We start from the raw sequence: 18,536 nt of genomic DNA, 5'->3' as shown, positions 1-18,536 counted from the left end.
AGGAGCGAAACGAGCCTCCAGGCTCTGGGTGCTGCAATGGCCCCGCTGCCACGTGATATTACACCGCTATTATCAGGGTGTTACACTGGCCCCTCTGCCACATAACATTACACCGCTGTTATCAGGGTGTTACACTGGTCCCGCTGCCACATAACATTACACCGCTATTATCAGGGTGTTACACTGGCCCCTCTGCCACATGACATTACACCGCTATTATCAGGGTGTTACACTGGCCCCTCTGCCACATAACATTACACCACTATTATCAGGGTGTTACACTGGCCCCGCTGCCACATAACATTACATCGCTATTATCAGGGTGTTACACTGGCCCCTCTGCCACATGACATTACACCGCTATTATCAGGGTGTTACACTGGCCCCGCTGCCACGTGACATTACACCACTATTATCAGGGTGTAACACGTGCGCGTGCGACCGGCCACCCCTGCTTTCCAATGGAACGGAGGCACGTGCGACCGGCCACCCCTGCTTTCCTATGGATCGGAGGCGTGTGCGAGCGGCCACCCCTGCTTTCCAATGGAGCGGAGGCGCGTGCGACCGGCCACCCCTGCTTTCCAATGGAACGGAGGCGCGTGCGACCGGCCACCCCTGCTTTCCAATGGAGCGGAGGCGAGTGCGACTGGCCACCCCTGCTTTTCAATGGAGCGGAGGCGCGTGCGACCGGCCACCCCTGCTTTCCAATGGAGCGGAGGCGAGTGCGACCGGCCACCACTGCTTTCCAATGGAGCGGAGGCGCGTGCGACCGGCCACCCCTGCTTTTCAATGGAGCGGAGGAGCGTGCGACCGGCCACCCCTGCTTTCCAATGGAGCGGAGGTGCGTACGACCGGCCACCCCTGCTTTCCAATGGAGCGGAGGCGAGTGCGACCGGCCACCCCTGCTTTCCAATGGAGCGGAGGCGCGTGCGACCGGCCACCCCTGCTTTCCAATGGAGCGGAGGCGCGTGCGACTGGCCACCCCTGCTTTCCAATGGAGCGGAGGCGAGTGCGACCGGCCACCACTGCTTTCCAATGGAGCGGAGGCGCGTGCGACCGGCCACCCCTGCTTTCCTTTGGAGCGGAGGAGCGTGCGACCGGCCACCCCTGCTTTCCAATGGAGCGGAGGTGCGTACGACCGGCCACCCCTGCTTTCCTTTGGAGCGGAGGTGCGTGCGACCGGCCACCCCTGCTTTCCTTTGGAGCGGAGGCGCGTGCGACCGGCCACCCCTGCTTTCCAATGGAGCGGAGGCGCGTGCGACCGGCCACCCCTGCTTTCCAATGAGGCTTTTTCCAATCTGATGGCAATTTGTGCCTTTTAGTCATTTAATAATGTAATTTGAAGGATAAATTGCAACATCTCCTGGGCTCTCTGTCCATACCTGTTTCAAGAGGTTACAAGACAGAGTGAAGATATCAAAAAGCGAGGAGTCTCGGAAAGATGAAGCAATCTTGCGGTGCTTGGTCAGTGGGTGCGTGGCATCTGCCTGCAAAAATAAATATGTCCATGAAATGTCATTCATCCACTTTCATACCAGGCTGAGCTACAGTAAATCTGTTTTACATTGTCCAGTTCATTATAAAACAATGTGAGGAAGCGACACTTGTATCTGGCCGTAGGACTACCAGCTGCAGCAGAAGCCTCACCTCTATGCCCTACCACATGGTGGAGGGGGAGGCTCCTGCTGCAGCTGGTTGTCTTATGGCCAGACACAGGGCCGTGAGGTGAAGAGGGGCAGGGCTGATTTTATAGAACACAGACAATTTAAATATATATTTCTCATCTGAAAAAAAAAAAAGGAGGAAATATAGGACTTCATTATCGTCAGACTTTCCTTCTCTGCTAGAAGACAGGATTATTTTGCCCCCCACGTGTACGCAGGAGCCCCTCCTGTTCGCTTTGCAGTTCATCCAACACATTAGAGATTTTACAGGATATTTTGCCAACGTTTCCTGGAGGAGTTTCTTACCTGGTTGATTTCATTGGTCAACTGCGATAAAATACTGACTCCGATGACGCAATAGTCCACGCTGTCCTGTGGGGGCGACACAAGCGTCGGTCAGTGCAAAGGTATAAACAGGACAAGAATCATCACTGATGCCGATCCGTCTGTGCTCATGTCAGCCCTAGTTCTTTTCCATCAGGTCTCCATTGCTTTCTGATGGACAGATTTTCATCCTCAAAACCTTGGCGACCCCGTATCAGTCACACGGCAACAATACTGACCCTAATAAACTATGGCGGATCCATCAAATGGGTCACAACTAGTGTTGAGCATTCCGATACCGCAAGTATCGGGTATCGGCCGATATTTGCTGTATCGGAATTCCGATACCGAGATCCGATATTTTTGTGGTATCGGGTATCGGTATCGAAACAACATTAATGTAAAAATGTGTAAAAGAGAGAATTAAAATAAAAAATATTGCTATACTCACCTCTCCGACGCAGCCTGCACCTTACCGAGGGAAGCGGCAGCGTTCTTTGTTTAAAATTTGCGCTTTTCTTTCCTTACGTGAGGTCCCGGCTTGTGATTGGTCGCGTGCCGCCCATGTGACCGCAACGCAACCAATCACAGCAAGCCGTGACGTAATTTCAGGTCATTCAGTATTTTAAAATTACGCTCCGGCTTTGTGATTGGTTGCGTCGCAGTCACATGGGCGACGCAACCAATCACAGCAAGCCGTGACGTAATTTCAGGTCCTTAAGGATTTTAAAATTACGTCCCGGCTTTGTGATTGGTTGCGTCGCAGTCACATGGGCGACGCAACCAATCACAAGCCGTGACGTCACGGGAGGCTGGACACGCGCGCATTTTAAAATGCGCGCGTGTCCAGCCTCCCGTGACGTCCCGGCTTGTGATTGGTTGACCGCGACGCAACCAATCACAAGCCGGGACGTCACGGGAGGCTGGACACGCGCGCATTTTAAAATGGCTTCCCGGCTTGTGATTGGTTGACAGCGACGCAACCAATCACAAGCCGGGACGTCACGGGAGGCTGGACTCGCGCGCATTTTAAAATGCGCGCGTGTCCAGCCTCCCGTGACGTCACGGCTTGTGATTGGTTGCGTCGCCCATGTGACTGCGACGCAACCAATCACAAAGCCGGGACGTAATTTTAAAATCCTTAAGGACCTGAAATTACGTCACGGCTTGCTGTGATTGGTTGCGTCGCCCATGTGACTGTGACGCAACCAATCACAAAGCCGGAGCGTAATTTTAAAATACTGAATGACCTGAAATTACGTCACGGCTTGCTGTGATTGGTTGCGTCGCCCATGTGACTGTGACGCAACCAATCACAAAGCCGGAGCGTAATTTTAAAATACTGAATGACCTGAAATTACGTCACGGCTTGCTGTGATTGGTTGCGTTGCGGTCACATGGGCGGCACGCGACCAATCACAAGCCGGGACCTCACGTAATGAAAGAAAAGCGCGAATTTTAAGCAAACAACGCTGCCGGTTCCCTCGCTGAGGTTCAGGCTGCGTCGGAGAGGTGAGTATAGCAATATTTTTTATTTTAATTCTTTATTTTACACATTAATATGGTTCCCAGGGCCTGAGGGAGAGTTTCCTCTCCTTCAGACCCTGAGAACCATCAGGAATACCGTCCGATACATGAGTCCCATTGACTTGTATTGGTATCGGGTATCGGATTGGATCCGATACTTTGCCGGTATCGGCCGATACTTTCCGATACCGATACTTTCAAGTATCGGACGGTATCGCTCAACACTAGTCACAACTGTCCCGTCTTACATCCAGCAGAACAGGCAACCACATAGCTGGTGTGAGCAAAGCTCCAAAAGGCAAAAGTAGGTTTTACATTGCTAAATGCGGTATTTTAAGGGAATGTGACATCAGAAAAGAACAGAGCCTTAGGCACTTATGCTAAAGATCCACCATTCACAATAGGTGATGTCACACCACACTTCCTCCTCCTGTACAATGACTGATAACACCTCTATATACAGTAGATAACACAAGATCCACCATTCACAATAGGTGATGTCACAGCTCACCTCCTCCTCCTGTACAATGACTGATAACACCTCTATATACAGTAGATAACACAGGATCCACCATACATAATAGGTGATATCACAGCTCACCTCCTCCTCCTGTACAATGACTGATAACACCTCTATATACAGTAGATAACACAGGATCCACCATACATAATAGGTGGTGTTACAGCTCACCTCCTCCTGTACAATGACTGATAACACCTCTATATACAGTAGATAACACAAGATCCACCATTCACAATAGGTGATGTCACAGCTCACCTCCTCCTCCTGTACAATGACTGATAACACCTCTATATACAGTAGATAACACAGGATCCACCATACATAATAGGTGGTGTTACAGCTCACCTCCTCCTGTACAATGACTGATAACACCTCTATATACAGTAGATAACACAAGATCCACCATTCACAATAGGTGATGTCACAGCTCACCTCCTCCTCCTGTACAATGACTGATAACACCTCTATATACAATAGATAACACAGGATCCACCATACATAATAGGTGGTGTTACAGCTCACCTCCTCCTCCTGTACAATGACAGATAACACCTCTATATACAGTAGATAACACAGGATCCACCATTCACAATAGATGATGTCACAGCTCACCTCCTCCTCCTGTACAATGACAGATAACACCTCTATATACAGTAGATAACACAGGATCCACCATTCACAATAGATGATGTCACAGCTCACCTCCTCCTCCTGTACAATGACAGATAACACCTCTATATACAGTAGATAACACAGGATCCACCATTCACAATAGGTAACGTCACAGCTCACCTCCTCCCCCTCCCTGTACAATGACATTTGCCCAGATTAGAGTAGGTTTGCATCAGTCTATTGCTGTTAAGAGCCATGTGCCCAACAGGACATAGGGGTCTAATATTAGGCCCAGTGTGAAAATTGCAATATTTTATTCTATATTTAATATAGACAGCAATATGAAAAATAAAAAATACACAGTAAATGACAATGATTTCTAAAAATACATATTTATATAAAAATGCTATTTAAAAAAAAAAGAAAAAAAAAAAAAAGAGAGAGAGAGGTAATTTACTAATGTCCTGTTCCCTATAAATCCACATCATGTCAATATCCGTAGCAGCTTGGCCTCAATTTTTTTTCCGATTTTCAATTAAAAAAAACAAAACAAAAAATCCTGTGCCAACGGTAGCCTAGTCCCCCTGTTGACTTCCAGCAGTGACGTCTCATTACATGACAGCTGCAGCCAATCATACAGACGTCATTGCTGGAGGCCGATGGCGGCCCAGGCTACTGTAATTACTGTATGTGAAATCACATCATACATTCATGCACCCACAAAGGTGACATTTTACAGTCTGCACGACGCAGGATCCGTATTGCTCATTGCGTGGGATCCGAGTGTTGCAGCCACATTACCATGGTGCATACCCGCACATGCTGCTACCAATCAGTCTGACAAGGGTCGCTCAGTGTCCGTTTTTTCTTTATGATTACACTGTAGGTCCGGCACCTTTGCAAAACCAGTAAAGTTATAAATCACGTGATTATCCTCCGCAGCACGCGACAGACCCAAATAAAGCTGTGGGCGAACACGTCGGAGTTGGGGTCAGCACACCCGCGACCACTGCGGAAAGCACAGTCCGTACCCTACTCCTGCATAACGCATGGGGGACTGAGGTTACCTGCAACCAAAGCAGGGGCTGGGAGGGAAATATCGCTATTGGCATAGAGGAAAATGCCACTTCCTATCTCACTTGGTGGTGACAGATCTATTCTGTCTGATCGGCGGACGTCTGACCACTGCATATGAGTCAGTCATGCATCCACATGGCGATCATGGGGGGGACTGGTGAGAATTCCTCGCAGGGCTCATGCACACGTCCATGCTATACGGTCCTCACAGCGGTCTCCTGACTAACGTGTGACAGTCTCGAATAATTATATGAAGCCGTCACGCTCAGGTCGGGAGTGCACGGACGTCGGAATGAGCCCTGACATATTATGACCCATATTCCTGTCCACAGTTATGATGGGTGATAATACAGTAAAGATACTGACCCCAGGGAGAAGTGACCGCTGTAGAGCGAGGCCAGCCGGCTCATTGTTATCTGGAGTTAGGTGGCTAGTGAATTCGCGGAGCGGTCACTAACCTGAAGGAAGCGTGTGACGTCCACGATCACGCTGCGGAACACGTACTCGTCCTTTTGATTGTCAAACCAGCCCAGTTTGGTGATGCGGGCGTACAGCTGAATCAGGGCTTGGGTGACAAAAGAAGCAAGTTTCGGGCGGGTGGCCAAATAGGTCAGAACATAGTTCCCTGTAACAGAGAGAAAGGAGGACAATATATAAAAGCATCTACGTATACAGCAAAGAATCTGGTGCCCCATCTAAGGAATGCGGACGTGATAGATGAAGGTATCCCACCCAGGACCCCTGTTTGAGCCACTTTGATTGACACATTTCAGCTTCAGGAGCTGCAGGGATTCAGCTACCATCACCGGGGGGTGGGGGGGTAATGTCATACAGACTGGTGGGCCCGGCCTTTCTTCTGTACCGGCTAATAAAGTTTTTTGGCCTTTCCAACTTGCTGGACATGTTTGAGCCCTATTGGGGTGGAGGACTTTTCTTGGACCTTCCCATTCACCTGAATGGGGTTAGCAGAAATCCTTGCGATTGTCGCATGTAAGGAGCGGACTCTTCAGTCAGTCATCCCCCAAATCGGCCAGGTCTCTTTGTGCTATTCTGTCCTCACACGGATGATGGCCAACGAGCGGTACGGCGTGCGCCGTGTACTTACGGATGTCAATTCTTTGCTCCAGTGGCAGGGGATTACTGGTCCTGGACACCAGCTTGGTGAGACATGTGGCAGCAAGAAGCTGGGAATAGGAAGACTGCGGATAGAAGAAGGGAAGGAAGATTATTAGGATTTAAAAGAAAAAATAACATGTTTAATAAATACTGAAGGTTTGAAAGTCGCTGCTAAATGTGAAGAGACAATTTTGGACAATCTCTAGTTGCTGAAACGGTGGCAATAAACTGTTGACTATGTCCTCCAGCGATCATGGCAGTAAATATTTCCCTGCAGCACCCCCAGAGGGGAAATTAGGTATTACACACTTCCTAGGACAGGACATGGCAGGCCGTCCATGGCGAAGGACAGTAACTATGTCCAGAAAGAGGCAACACAATAGTAAAACATTTAATTCAATCAAAGGTTGAATTAAGGAGAATTAAGCCGAGGATATAGTACATCGTGTATCAGGTCCCATGTATGGAACGGGCTCAGGAGCGGAGCCTGCACCGGACCAGGCAGACGCCGGCTGTGTTACATGGCCGGCATCTGCGTGTAACACCATTAGGATTTCACCACCTCTATCTGTTACAGCAAATGAATGAGATGTCAGATATAAAGAGATCCCAGCTAGATAATTAATTAAATTAATATTAATTTTAAATTAATATATAAAAAGAAGAAACAGGGCAATATACCTCCAAAAAAAGGGAGTGCACAAGCAGTATATTATCAATCCACGTAAGATAGGATTTTTTTTATATTTAAACATATCCAAAGCATAATAAATAAAGCGCAAATACTAATACAAAAAAAAACAAAAAACTAAATTCATACAGAAAAAAATAAGTATAGGCATATTTGCTATAGCTGCTAGAATGATGTGGCTATATAATCAAAGTACAAGTGCAATGTCAATTATGATAATAAAATGCTCAATTATATGTTGCTTGTGCCTGGATAAGACATAGCTCTAGGTAGCAACAATCAATTGAGCTGACAATAAACGGTATAATACCTAGATAGAGTCACCAGAGGAAATACTGCCCACACCTGATGCCGTTTCGCCTATGCTTTTTCCGGGGGCGCCGTTTATTACCATTACCTTTCATTGTCAGCTGAATTGATTGTTCCCTGGGGTGGCTATGCGGCACCCCCCATATACCTGTCCTCATACTCACACTGCCCCTCTCCAGCAGGAGCTGGCACTTGCTCAGACACTCCGGGCTGTTGGTAAACTCCACAAGGGCTTTCTCCGCCTGCAGTCGGGTGCTGGTGTCGGTGGTCTCATACAGCTGCTTGCACAGGATCTCTAGCTGGGCTAGACTCTGAGAAAAGAGAAGAGGGAATGTGTTATATGAGGGTCACACAGAGCACCAAACCATGCACGGGGTCCGTCACTGCGCCAATACCGGGCAGAGTGGACAGATTATCTCTGACCGTACGTACCACAAGTATCAGTATGGCTAATGTGGATAATGTACTGACTGGTCACAGTGTTGTCAGTGCAGCGCTGGGGTCTTCAGGACCCATGACACATCTGCCAGTCAGCACCACTTCCCACAGTGTAAACCCAGGGCAGAGCAGCACTGCTAGTGGGCAGTGTGCTCCTTGACCAGTGCCATGATTGCTAACTACTCATTTTCAGAATAAAACTGAGGAACGAATAAAGGAATAATCTCTATGCCTCAGAAGCAATGCTGCCATGTGCGCCACTCCTCCTCACTGAAGACAACTGACTGCAGCAGGAGCCTCCCCCCACTGTCCTGCAGCAGGAGCCTCCCACCACTGTCCTGCAGCAGGAGCCTCCCCCCACTGTCCTGCAGCAGGAGCCTCCCCCCACTGTCCTGCAGCAGGAGCCTCCCACCACTGTCCTGCAGCAGGAGCCTCCCACCACTGCCCTGCAGCAGGAGCCTCCCACCACTGTCCTGCAGCAGGAGCCTCCCACCACTGTCCTGCAGCAGGAGCCTCCCACCACTGTCCTGCAGCAGGAGCCTCCCACCACTGTCCTGCAGCAGGAGCCTCCCACCACTGTCCTGCAGCAGGAGCCTCCCACCACTGTCCTGCAGCAGGAGCCTCCCACCACTGTCCTGCAGCAGGAGCCTCCCACCACTGTCCTGCAGCAGGAGCCTCCCACCACTGTCCTGCAGCAGGAGCCTCCCACCACTGTCCTGCAGCAGGAGCCTCCCACCACTATCCTGGACCAGGAGCCTCCCACCACTGTCCTGCTGCAGGAGCCTCCCACCACTGTCCTGGACCAGGAGCCTCCCACCACTGTCCTGCAGCAGGAGCCTCCCATCATTGTCCTGCAGCAGGAGCCTCCCACCACTGTCCTGCAGCAGGAGCCTCCCACCACTGTCCTGCAGCAGGAGCCTCCCACCAGTGTCCTGCAGAAGGAGCCTCCCACCACTGTCCTGCAGAAGGAGCCACCCCCCACTGTCCTGCAGCAGGAGCCTACCCCCACTGACCTGCAGCAGGAGCCTCCCACCACTGTCCTGGACCAGGAGCCTCCCACCACTGTCCTGCAGCAGGAGCCTCCCACCACTATCCTGGCTAAGCACACCACTTGGCCTTGGCAAAACTGTCTTCTTCCAACCAGTGAAAAATAGAAAACATCAAGAGGTTATTAAAGGGAACCTGTCACCCCCAAAATCGAAGGTGAGCTAAGCCCACCAGCATCAGGGGCTTATATACAGCATTACAGAATGCTGTAGATAAGCCCCCGATGTATCCTGAAAGATGAGAAAAAGAGGTTATATCATACTCACCCAGGGGCGGTCCCGCTGCTGGTCTGGTCCGGGGCCGCCCATCTTCTTACGATGACGTCCTGTTCTGGTCTTCATGCTGCGGCTCCGATGCAGGCGTACTTTGTCTGTCCTGTTGAGGGCAAAGCAAAGTACTGCAGTGCGCAGGTGCCGGGAAAGGTCAGAGAGGCCCAGCACTTGCGCACTGCAGTACTTTGCTCTGCCCTCAACAGGGCAGAGCCGGAGCGTGAAGACCAGAAGAGGACGTCATCATAAGAAATTGGGAGGCCCCGGACCGTGACGCCCATCGGACCAGACCGCCCCTGGGTGAGTATAATATAACCTCTTTTTTTCATCTTTCAGGATACATTGAGGGCTTATCTACAGCATTACAGAATGCTGTAGATAAGCCCCTGATGCTGTGGGCTTAGTTCACCTTTGATTTTGGGGGTGACAGATTCCTTTAAAGGGTTTATCCAGGTGAAAAAAAAAAGAAGCTTTTAAATGTCTGGTTAGAAGAAATTAATAGCAGTGACACTCCTCGATCCTATGCTTACATGTTCCCTGCTGGAGTTTACTTCAAGGCCCCATCTCGTCACACCGGAAAAGGCCAGACACTGAGCCAATCACTGCTTCACCGACAGTCTCTGTGCCGTGTGACTTCAGGCAAACGAACGGACTGAGGCGGATCTGGGGGATAGAGCTGGAGTGACAGAGGCTTCAGATCTACCATAGCTCTATAGCTATACAGCTAACACATCTGCACACTGCAGCTCTGCTCCATGTGCTAACACCCGGCTACCGCCGCAGATTGTAGCCAATGATGGGTGGGGACGCTGTGTGATGGACCCTCACCAATGTGATATTGATGTCGTATGCTAAGGACACATCACTATATGCTGACCAGACAATCCTTTTATAAGCCATAAATGTTTCAAAAGGTAAGACTTCTTTAATTTTTATTGTGGCTCTTGGGAGTGGTTTAATATGACAATACAATTCTGGGGCCAGAAAACATTTTGCCCCTCTGCTGTAGATGCTTTCTTCCCTCTCCATATTGCGGACACATGCACAATCCTTTCCTCGTCTTTATTGCTATGTCTAAGGGGCAGACACCCCACCTTTCTTTCAGTATTAAGGCACATACAGATGGCCGTATAACTTGTGCGAAGACCGCAATGCATGAACCGGACCGTCACCTCTCCTGTGACCTGAGCATGACAGGGTGATGTATCTCTATGCAGCTGGCAAGCTCAGGTCAGGAGAGCAGACAGCCAGTATGAAGATCGCAACACGATCCTCACACAAGTAAGGCTACTTTCACACTAGCGTCGTGCACTGCACGTCGCAATGCATCGTTTTGTAGAAAAAACGCATCCCGCAAAATTGCTTGCAGGATGCGTTTTTTTCTCCATAGACTTGCATTAGCGACGCTTTGCGACGGATTGCCACACGTCGCAACCATCGTGCGACGGTTGCGTCGGACCGTCGGCACAAAAAAAGTTACATGTAACGTTTTTTGGTGCATCGTGTCAGCCATTTCCGACCGCGCATGTGCGGCCGGAACTCCGCCCCCGCCTCCTCGGACATCACAATGGGGCAACGGATGCGTTGTAAAACTGCATCCGCTGCCACCGTTGTGTTTTTTAATCACAGTTTGCGTCGGATTGCGACGTGCGTCGTACAACGCTAGTGTGAAAGTAGCCTTATACTTGAAATAATACTGAAAGAAGGGTGGGGGAGAGCAGATGGGAGCAGGCGGGGGGCGAGCCAGATGGCGGGAGCAGGCGGGGGGCGAGCCAGACGGCGGGAGCAGGCGGGGGGCGAGCCAGACGGCGGGAGCAGGCGGGGGGCGAGCCAGACGGCGGGAGCAGGCGGGGGGCGAGCCAGACGGCGGGAGCAGGCGGGGGGCGAGCCAGACGGCGGGAGCAGGCGGGGGGCGAGCCAGACGGCGGGAGCAGGCGGGGGGCGAGCCAGACGGCGGGAGCAGGCGGGGGGCGAGCCAAATGGCGAGAGCAGGCCGGGGGCGAGCCAGACGGCGGGAGCAGGCAGGGGGCAAGCCAGACGGCGAGAGCAGGCAAGGGGGCGAGCCAGATGGCGGGAGCAGGCAGGGGGGCGAGCCAGATGGCGGGAGCAGGCAGGGGGGCGAGCCAGACGGCGGGAGCAGGCAGGGGGGCGAGCCAGACGGCGGGAGCAGGCAGGGGGCAAGCCAGACGGCGGGAGCAGGCAGGGGGCAAGCCAGATGGCGGGAGCAGGCAGGGGGCGAGCCAGACGGCGGGAGCAGGCAGGGGGCGAGCCAGACGGCTGAGCAGCCAGGGGGCGAGCCAGACGGCGGGAGCAGGCCGGGGGTGAGCCAGACGGCTGAGCAGGCAGGGGGCAAGCCAGACGGCGGGAGCAGGCAGGGGGCAAGCCAGATGGCGGGAGCAGGCAGGGGGCAAGCCAGACGGCGGGAGCAGGCCGGGGGCGAGCCAGACGGCTGAGCAGCCAGGGGGCGAGCCAGACGGCGGGAGCAGGCCGGGGGTGAGCCAGACGGCGGGAGCAGGCCGGGGGCGAGCCAGACGGCGAGAGGCAAGCCAGACGGCGAGAGCCGGCAATGTAAGGGCTTAGCTTACATTACAATCTACAGCAGCAAAATGGTACAACATTTTTAAAAAGGAATCTGTTCTAGACAAGCAGAGGTATCACAGGATGAAGCAGTGTAAAAGATTTCCAAGGATGCTCATTTCACCGCTATATGGTGCTCCATTGTGACAACATCTGTATGTATATATATATATATGTAAACAAAATTTGCAAGTGCTGTTGTGGATGTATAAGTTACCAGTCACTATACAGCAGTGTGGCTGTAATCACTCCCAGGCCCCCTGAAGCCTGGAGACAGCGTGTGTGCAAAGCAGGATGTCAATGTAAGTGCTGTGGAGTGATCACAGCAGCGCTACCTCTGTAGTGAAGGTGACTGTAACCGCTCCCTGCACCACCCCGATGACTGGATGCAGCGGCTGCAGGAAGGATATACCGTAACTACAGTTTCTCCCTGTAGCTGCAGCTCCAGTGATCCAGCTACACAGTTTAAAGGAAGCCCATTTCTGTGGTCTCTGTGCCCGGTCCCCCCCAGGGCAGTGGTCACATGGTTGTCATTGATGGAGAAACTTAATAGAGGAACCAGGTAAGAAATCCACGGTAGTGTCGTCAAGGGTGGAAGGAATTATCAACAAATTTGTGACCGATTCACATGAAGAACAAAGTCTGTAAATTAATTAACAAGCAGATATTTTTCCACAGCTTGTTAATGAAAACGCAGTGGGTTTTGCAGCGCCACTTAAAGAAAAGAAAATACCCCAAATTGTCAGGACAGGAGCAAGTACAGTAACACAAGCGGTCAGTTGCTTTTTTAAAATTTCAAATCAAAAGAAAAAGAAGTTGTATTATACAAGAATAAACAAGGAAAAAATGAAATCTAATCTCCAGGACGGTCGGTGGTATCAAGCTTGTGCTGGTGGAGCAGGCAGGGGATGACAGTCACATGCCGGCGTCACACATCCTTCAGTGCGTGACGTCAGGACCCACTGACCGGACAGAATGGGAGGACTGGGAAGCCCGAGGGTGTGAGCCCTGTGATAAGGGGACGGGAGGGAATAGGTACACAGAAGAGGCAGATCTGCCTCCCCGAGATAACGCAGCGCTGGCACACTGTGACGCAGCACTCACTGCGCTCCGTCCTGTGCACAACTGCAAACCCCATCACTACTGTGAACACCTTCCCACAGTTAGAGCATGCTGGGAGTTTTAGTTTCATTGCATCGAGAATATATCAGGTCACTGACCCCCTTTAGGGTCAATATCGAAGGACCCCATCCAAAAGGCATGGCCAGCAAAAAACTGGCACGGCTCGGGCAGAGGAAGGTGTCAAACCTCATGTAGCTGCCCGACACGACGGCTGCGCTCCCATGACCGGCCCGACGGCTGCGCTCCCATGACCGGCCCGACGGCTGCGCTCCCATGACCGGCCCGACGGCTGCGCTCCCATGACCACTCTATGGGCCACATACAGTGGCATGGCACTAACAATTATTGTAGACATCATTGGAAAACAAGTCAAATGAGGAGCAAATGACATGATTTCCAGAAGTATGGGCTCTCAGATACTTGATAGATCAAGTAGGCGCCAAGTCCCCAGGGATGGGCAAAATACTGTGGACTCCAGGAGCAAATATGATTATTTTAGGGCCCGGAAAAAGAAAGTTCACTTCCAGAAAGTGAAGCATCGGCACCTGGGATTTGTCCATATTATCAAATGCTGGAGCCAACATGTCCACAAACCTGAAGCTATGACGTTATGGGGGGGATCTAGAGTAAGTGTTCACTAATCTGTGGGGATCCAAACCTCGCCTATCTTAAATTGGTGGTGGTCCAAATCTTTGCCGACCCACCGGTCTTCTGATTGAAGGCGCTACAAGTGCTGCGTCCATTTCACTGGATTTACTAAGGCCTTATCCAACACAAAGCTATGCCGTAGGGGACGTCGCCGCCTTGTGTACCTCTGATGTAGGGGACGTGGCCGCCTTGTGTACCTATGCCGTAGGGGACGTGGCCGCCTTGGGTACCTATGACGTAGGGGACGTGGCCGCCGTGGGTACCTATGACGTAGGGGACGTGGCCGCCGTGGGTACCTATGACGTAGGGGACGTGGCCGCCTTGGGTACCTATGACGTAGGGGACGTCGCCGCCTTGTGTACCTCTGATGTAGGGGACGTGGCCGCCTTGTGTACCGAAGCCGTAAGGAACGGGGCCGCCTTGTGTACCTATGCTGTAGGGAACGGGGTCGCCTGGTGTACCTATGGCGTAGGGGACGTGGCCGCCTTGTGTACCTATGCCGTAGGGGACGTGGCCGCCTTGGGTACCTATGACGTAGGGGACGTGGCCGCCTTGGGTACCTATGACGTAGGGGACGTGGCCGCCTTGGGTACCTATGACGTAGGGGACGTGGCCGCCTTGGGTACCTATGACGTAGGGGACGTGGCCGCCTTGTGTACCTATGCCATAGGGGACATGGGCAGACTTCTGTTCGGGGGATTATCTCAACAACCGGCTGTAAAAGTTAACGGAGCCATAACCTGCTGGTCCAGCTCAGGAAGGGACATAAGTGGCCACCAAACATCTAAGAAGAAGCAGAACCCCAATCCTGGTCTCCGCTGAAGACAGAAGTGTCTCCAATAAGAAAACATGTTATAACGGAGCTGTACTCCACTGACCCCAACCATGTGCACGAGACACAAGCCTCCACCCTCCTTATCTTTTTTGGGTTCATCTTTCTCCTTCAAAATCAAACACAAATTGTCCTGTTCCGTGCACCAACGAGACACCGCCCCAGGCTCTTTAAATGTATACAATGACTGGCGGGGAGGCACAGCACAGTAATGCCCAAAGGTTAAAGGGATTTTTACCTTTTTTGTTATTTTATTTGGGGCTTTTTGTAATTGGTTTTCACTAAAAATGTTGGCTTTTACAGGCCTGTAGTTTCTACTTTGATGTGGTCTGTGATCATAAATCAGCACAGAAGAGTTCAGAAAAAGCTCACTGATGGATCCTCAGTTAACTCATTCTGCAGCCAGCAACAAACAGTGCAAAACAGCAGCTGTAGAAGGCAAATGGTGCGACATGTTAAATGAAACCACATTGCAAAACTGATTTTTAGCCAAAAATATATGCATTTAAGTAAGAAAAAAAATGTACACAAAAGTGGACAACTCCCTTAAAGGGAACCTGTCACCTGAATTTGCGCAGGCGTGTACTACGGAGGACACAGCATGAACTTCAACCCAATATTGCAGCCAGCATACAGCCAGCGGGTAAGGAAAGGGTGAATCAAACACCCGAAAACCCCGCCCATATGACCGCAAACCTGTCCCGCCAAATTCAGGTGACAGGTTCCCTTTAAGATATCAATGAGTTTAAGAAACTTAGCACTCCATGGTGACTTTCTGCACCTTCTAATTTGATTGGGGAAGAATAGCATGTGTGCAGTCTGCCTTCCACCAAGGGGGCTCTGCAGAATCAGGGGGGCCCCAGCAGCATCTCCCACCAATCTCTGGGGATTGGAATTTGTGGTGGATCGCTATGCACCGACTTAGCTCCTTTTAATGGGGCTAGTTCACACGTGGCTTTTGCGCTTAACATTGAACCTTTTTTAGTTTCGTTGCCCGTTGTTGTTTTCAGCGCTGACGTCACATCAACAGCGCTGCAGCCAATCAATTAGCTCTGTGGCTTTAACAGAGTTGCCGGCAAGAGCCGCTCAGGCCACCGATTGGCTGCAGTGCTGTCAATGTCACATCAGCGCTGCAGCCAGTAACACGCTCAGCGCTGGACCCGGGGAGGAGGAGATTGTTGTTTTCTTCCTTTACCTGCATCCATGGAGCAGGTTTTTTTCCCCCGAAAATGGAAAATTCCTTTAATATTCTCCCTCATTACGCATCACGCGATCAGAAATCAAGAGTCAAAATCAATTGTGGATCTGTGACATAAGTAAACAGACGGCAGGCGGGTGCGTGACAGAGGAAACGACTGGAATTTTTTTTATTTTTGCGTACGAGAAAAACTGATGAAACATCGACGGCGAAGACGAACGCGGACGAAAATCGGATTCAGAGAAAGTGATGAAAAAACATGGACGCCTGAACAAGACGCTCAATAGGCGTCACCTGCAGAAAAAGTAATTTGTAAGAAAACAAACAAATACACTGTGCTTTACTCCCCCATCCCAGGTCCAAACAGTCTCCGCCTCTATCTGCAACGCTGCAGCCAATCCGTGAGGCCAGCAGCTGAGTAGCCGGCACATGCTGCCGAGCTCCCTGATTGGAGGTGACGTCAGACGATAACAGACACAGGCTCAGCGCTGGACCTGGGGAGAGTGAGAGAAGCTCAGTTTGTTTGTTTTTGTACTAGTAATGGACCTTCTAGGAAAAACGTTTCTGTTAAGGCGAAGATCCCTTTAAGAAGGAGTAGGAAATAAAGGGCAGGCCCCAGTAGGGCGGCGCTGATGAGTGGCACAGCGACGTTGATCTTATGATCATAAAAATGGTGACATTTGTGTTACACAAACTTTAACTTGGCGGATCTTTGGTGCCACCGTAGACCACCACGAACGCGGCGAGACCCCCGGCTGCGTTGGGGTCATTTTTTTTTTCTAAAATTTTTGACCAAATTGATAGCAAAAGTGAAATCCTGCAGCGCTCCTCTGTAGCTCCGCAGGGCAGGGAGCATGGCAGGGCTGGAGGGGGCGCAGACCTCCAGGTGCCAGGCTGTGCCCACTGCTGCCCTGCAGCCAGCCACACACATGCATCCCCCTGTGTTTATGTACACACTGCTCAGTCTGCAGGCCTCAGCCTCCTGTCACACTGTGCTGCCACACGAGCAGCCAGCACCTTGTCACACAGGGGCCACAGAGCGCTCCCGGGGGCCCCCCCAGCGCCCATCTGCTGCCCCCTTCCCTCCTTCTTCAGCACATCCTCAGGGTCCCCCCTCACCTGCACAGGATCCGCCATCTTGCTCCATTCATGCTCCTCTGTCCCCCCCGAGGAACAATCTACGCGTGCGCAACCGTTCACAGTACGCACTGCGCAGGCGCGCACAGGGATCCCCGCAACCATAGACAACAGAGGAGGGGCTGAAGGCGGGCAGCCGCCATATTGCTTAGGGTGAAGTCTCCGAGCGGACATGTTGGTAAAGGGCGCGTGAGGGAAAAGCGACATCTTTGTCGAGGGAAGTGAGGAATGTCACAGAGGATGAACCCACCGAGCCGCTTTTTGGCTGAAGTTATCGAGGCAGGTAAAAGCCGCCATATTGGTTGAGGAAATAAAACAAAACAACCCGGATCCATCTTGTAGGGAACCGGCGCCATCTTGGAAACCGAGAGGAATGACAGAAAAAAGGAGTAATATCTGTTTATGTCGCATTTACTAACCTGGAAGCTTTCCGGTCACCGGGGCAGAAAGGTCTCTCAGGGACTGCTGCACTTTACACCCGAAAATGTGATTGTTTTCTCTATGAGGGGGCAGAGGAGGAAATTGGGACATCCCTATAGCCCCTTATATGCCAGGATATGTTTTACTTACTTTTTTTTATATCCACTATTTATGGTGAAATGTTTAATTTATATTCATTGTTATCTTGGCAGAAATGCAAAACAAAAATAAAAGAAACACAAATGACCCTGGAGTTTTTATTATTTATTACGTCGCACACCGTAACGACGTAAACGTCTCGTGTGGTTCTGGTCGTGGCGATACCACAGATGTGCAGGTGGTTCTGGTCGTGGCTATACCACAGACGTGCAGGTGGTTCTGGTTGTGGCGATACCACAGATGTGCAGGTGGTTCTGGTCATGGCGATACCACAGACGTGCAGGTGGTTCTGGTCATGGCGATACCACAGACGTGCAGGTGGTTCTGGTCGTGGGGATACCACAGGCGTGCAGGTGGTTCTGGTCGTGGCGATACCACAGGCGTGCAGGTGGTTCTGGTCGTGGCGATACCACAGACGTGCAGGTGGTTCTAGTCATGGCGATACCACAGGCGTGCAGGTGGTTCTAGTCATGGCGATACCACAGACGTGCAGGTGGTTCTAGTCGTGGCGATACCACAGGCGTGCAGGTGGTTCTAGTCGTGGCGATACCACAGGCGTGCAGGTGGTTCTAGTCATGGCGATACCACAGATGTGCAGGTGGCTCTGGTCGTGGCGATACCACAGACGTGCAGGTGGTTCTAGTCGTGGCGATACCACAGGCGTGCAGGTGGTTCTAGTCGTGGCGATACCACAGGCGTGCAGGTGGTTCTGGTCGTGGTGATACCACAGACGTGCAGGTGGTTCTAGTCATGGCGATACCACAGATGTGCAGGTGGCTCTGGTCGTGGCGATACCACAGATGTGCAGGTGGTTCTAGTCATGGCGATACCACAGGCGTGCAGGTG

General features: G+C 51.5%; 1 protein-coding gene across 1 annotated transcript in view; it reads right to left on the bottom strand.

Moving 5' to 3' along the window:
• Window positions 1–17,229, bottom strand: part of XPO7 (exportin 7) — a 40,249-nt gene extending 23,020 nt beyond the window's left edge. Inside the window, exons 1-6 of the mRNA XM_077262138.1 lie at window positions 17,094–17,229; window positions 8,008–8,154; window positions 6,833–6,926; window positions 6,186–6,352; window positions 1,971–2,036; window positions 1,383–1,487 (exon numbers count right to left, since the gene is read on the bottom strand). Of these exons, the coding sequence (XP_077118253.1) occupies window positions 1,383–1,487; window positions 1,971–2,036; window positions 6,186–6,352; window positions 6,833–6,926; window positions 8,008–8,154; window positions 17,094–17,216 (702 nt within the window). The 5' untranslated portion in view covers window positions 17,217–17,229. The remainder of the gene's footprint in view (window positions 1–1,382; window positions 1,488–1,970; window positions 2,037–6,185; window positions 6,353–6,832; window positions 6,927–8,007; window positions 8,155–17,093) is intronic.
• Window positions 17,230–18,536: the final 1,307 nt, after the last annotated feature.

Source organism: Ranitomeya variabilis, chromosome 5 (assembly GCF_051348905.1).
Source record: "Ranitomeya variabilis isolate aRanVar5 chromosome 5, aRanVar5.hap1, whole genome shotgun sequence".
NCBI classification, from domain to species: Eukaryota; Metazoa; Chordata; class Amphibia; order Anura; family Dendrobatidae; genus Ranitomeya; species Ranitomeya variabilis.
The sequence above is the reverse complement of the archived record's forward strand: the minus strand, read 5'-3'. Positions and strand labels throughout refer to the sequence as shown.